This window comes from Physeter macrocephalus, unplaced genomic scaffold, assembly GCF_002837175.3.
Source record: "Physeter macrocephalus isolate SW-GA unplaced genomic scaffold, ASM283717v5 random_1021, whole genome shotgun sequence".
NCBI lineage: Eukaryota > Metazoa > Chordata > Mammalia > Artiodactyla > Physeteridae > Physeter > Physeter macrocephalus.
In genome coordinates, this window is record NW_021146441.1 from 5,916 (window position 1) to 8,670 (window position 2,755).

General features: G+C 49.5%; 2 protein-coding genes across 2 annotated transcripts in view; both read left to right on the forward strand.

Annotated features, from left to right (window-relative positions):
* Positions 1-2,000, forward strand: part of LOC114485358 (SUN domain-containing protein 1-like) — a gene marked incomplete at its 5' end in the record, with an annotated part of 6,922 nt that extends 4,922 nt beyond the window's left edge. The window contains one exon of the mRNA XM_028486662.2: positions 196-2,000. Coding sequence (XP_028342463.1) covers positions 196-309 — 114 coding nt within the window. The remainder of the gene's footprint in view (positions 1-195) is intronic.
* Positions 2,001-2,700: 700 nt separating this feature from the next.
* Positions 2,701-2,755, forward strand: part of GET4 (guided entry of tail-anchored proteins factor 4) — a 15,830-nt gene continuing 15,775 nt past the window's right edge. The window contains exon 1 of the mRNA XM_055083435.1: positions 2,701-2,725. Within this exon, the coding sequence (XP_054939410.1) occupies positions 2,716-2,725 (10 nt within the window). The 5' untranslated portion in view covers positions 2,701-2,715. The remainder of the gene's footprint in view (positions 2,726-2,755) is intronic.

Below are 2,755 nucleotides of genomic sequence, written 5' to 3' on the forward strand. Positions count from 1 at the left end.
CGTCCGGAGCCTGTGCTCCGCAACGGGAGAGGCCACAACAGTGAGAGGCCCGCGTGCCGCAAAAAAAAAAAAAAAGCTTAATCTCCAACTTGGCTGTTTAATCTCAAATCTCTTACCTGGGGAAGTGATTGGGCTTGGTGGTAGTAATATGAAATGTGTGTTTTGTTTTCTTTTTTTCCCCCTCCTCAATTGCAGAAAAGACCAGAAAGAGCTTTCCAAATAGTGGAACTTCGGATTTTTTCTAACTGGGGCCATCCCGAATACACATGTCTTTACCGGTTCAGAGTTCATGGCGAGCCCATCAAGTAAAGAGACTACTCACTGTTCTTGTACATTTTGTATATACTGGGACAGCCTGGAACACTGGAATCCTTCATGGACATGGGCATACAGAGAGCAGGATAATGTCACCCCTGAAATAAACGCACTGACTGCCAGCAGGACAGGCGTGGAAGCGATAAATGCTGACACCCAGCTTGCTGTTCTGTCCACAGGAAACACTGCATGTTGACTGCTTGGGCTCAGAGACCCGCTAGCTACAGGTGGTCTCTGTGGAAATTCATTTGAATGTATGGTTCAGAAAGACACTTACTTTTGGCCTGGGGGATTTGTTTTTGAACATGAAATTCTTTGTATTTGCTTGACATCAGGAACAAAGCAAAGGAAGTGAAAAGGTTTGGAGTGTTCGTGAAGCCCCGACAGCGGCCTTCACAGGCCCTTTTAAAGGACCTTCTGGGGCAGATGTGTGTTCAACCCAGCACACGTTTCTTTCAGGGAAGAACAGTGTCACCAAAGTTCAGAGTTCTGAACTCCCTTTCTTTAGGGTGAGATTCTCCTCTCTTCGGCACCAGTAGTTCTTTCAAGTCACCAGGTGGGGAAGTAATGAACACGGGTTCTCCTGCCTAGTTTGCTCCCACATCTGAGAATGATTTTCCGTCAGGTCTTGGCGTGTGAACATCCGTTCAGGAACCCTGGAGAGTTTCCCTTTGCAGGTTGAAGTGGGTCTGCTTCGAAAGGGGATGGTCTGGATCTACACAAACATGTAAATAGAGTTCTCAGGTCTCCACTGGGCTCATCCCATTAGATTTTCCCCACAGTTTTACTTCACACTACGAATAGGAACCAAGAAATCCAATCTTTTGGATATGTTCAGGTTTTGTGTTGAATTTTTCTGGAGAAGCAAACACTAACATGCTCTAGGTCTTTCAGGGGCTTATGCTTTTATTCCACTGATGGTTATTAAAGGAGATTGTCCCGTGTGGCAAATTCATGAAACCAGGACATTTGGTGATTAGGTTTTCTTACAGCAGCACTTTGTACTGGCTCTGGTTGGGATTTGCCTTTTAATTACAGCTGTTGGCCATTCTCTTTCAATTCCTGTGAGACTTGCTTTGGTTATAATTAGTATTTAATATTTAGACTATTTTACTGAGCAGACTTTATAAATGAGATATCTGCAAGGCACTTAAAGTGTTACAGATGTTTGACCTTAAAAATTATTTAAGTTTTATTGGGTTAAGACAGTCTTTTGGTGTACCATAAATGTTGTATTTTCAGAAAAAGATAAAATGATGGTGCTGACTGGTTTTCTGAAGAGTTTTATGTATATTGCACAACAGTCCTCAGATATACAAAAACTACATAACTAGCATTTTTTTCACTCTTGTTAGAACTGAAACTAATGCCTATGCAGTTAAGTTGGGTAAAGTGTATACAGATGTTTCATATATTACAGGATACATATATAAATCAAAATTTCCTATATAAAACTAAATTTGGGAGATGGGGTGGAAATATTTTGAATATTAATTTATTTTTAAAGATGAGAGATAGGACTTTGTGCAATGTATTTTTGTAAATGCTTTTCAAAATATTTGTCATTGGTAGAGCTTCTTTCGCTGCCACCAAATTGGTAAGATGCTATCGAAACGTTTAAATAAAGAGTTTTAATTTTTAAAAAAATGCATGTGATATTTCAGATGAACAATAAACAGTGTGTTTCTTTTCTGTACCTGCTTTGTCTCTGCCCCGGGCGGGGAGGGGAACACAGCGCGTGGAGCGGCCCCTCCCAGGACCCCTCTGGGCCGGGAGCGCGTCCGGCCCACGTTGTCGGGCCGCCGGACTCGGAGCCGCGTGCGTCCCTGCCGTGCGCGCCCCGCTGGCGGGCGTGTCTCCGCGCTTCCACACGAACCACTTACGAGAGAAGAGCGGCGTGTTTGGGTCTCGGGCGTCGGGGCGAGCGCTGATGCCGAGCGCCCGAGTGGGAAAGCTGCCCCGGGACCCCGAGCCGCCGGCATACCCGGAAAGTATTTATTGGAAAGTCTAAATACCTCAGCGGCCTCAGATACAGCAAGGACCACCTCCCCGCGCCTGAGCATTTTCCCTGCCGCCTGCCCCCAATTGTAGCGCCAGCTCCGCCCCGCGGGGTCACGTGCCGCCCTCAGCCGCGCCCCCGCAGTCGTCGTCTGCAGGCCGCGCCCCCGCAGTCGTCGTCTGCAGGCCGCGCCGTCACTCTCTGGAGCCCCGCCCTTTGGTCGTGTGCCCGCCCTCCCCGGGCTGCGCAGGCCCGCCCCTCGGTCACGTGGTCTCCCGCGCACCGCCTGCGGCTCCTCGTGAGCCACCGTAGAGGGCTTCGGGCGGCCGCCGGGACGGAAGCCGCGAGGCGCCGCCGACCGCGCCTGCGACAGCGTCAGCCCTGCGCGGAGCGCCGGCCCGATGGCGGCGGCGGCGGGGGGGGGGGGGGCGGGGGGGGGCG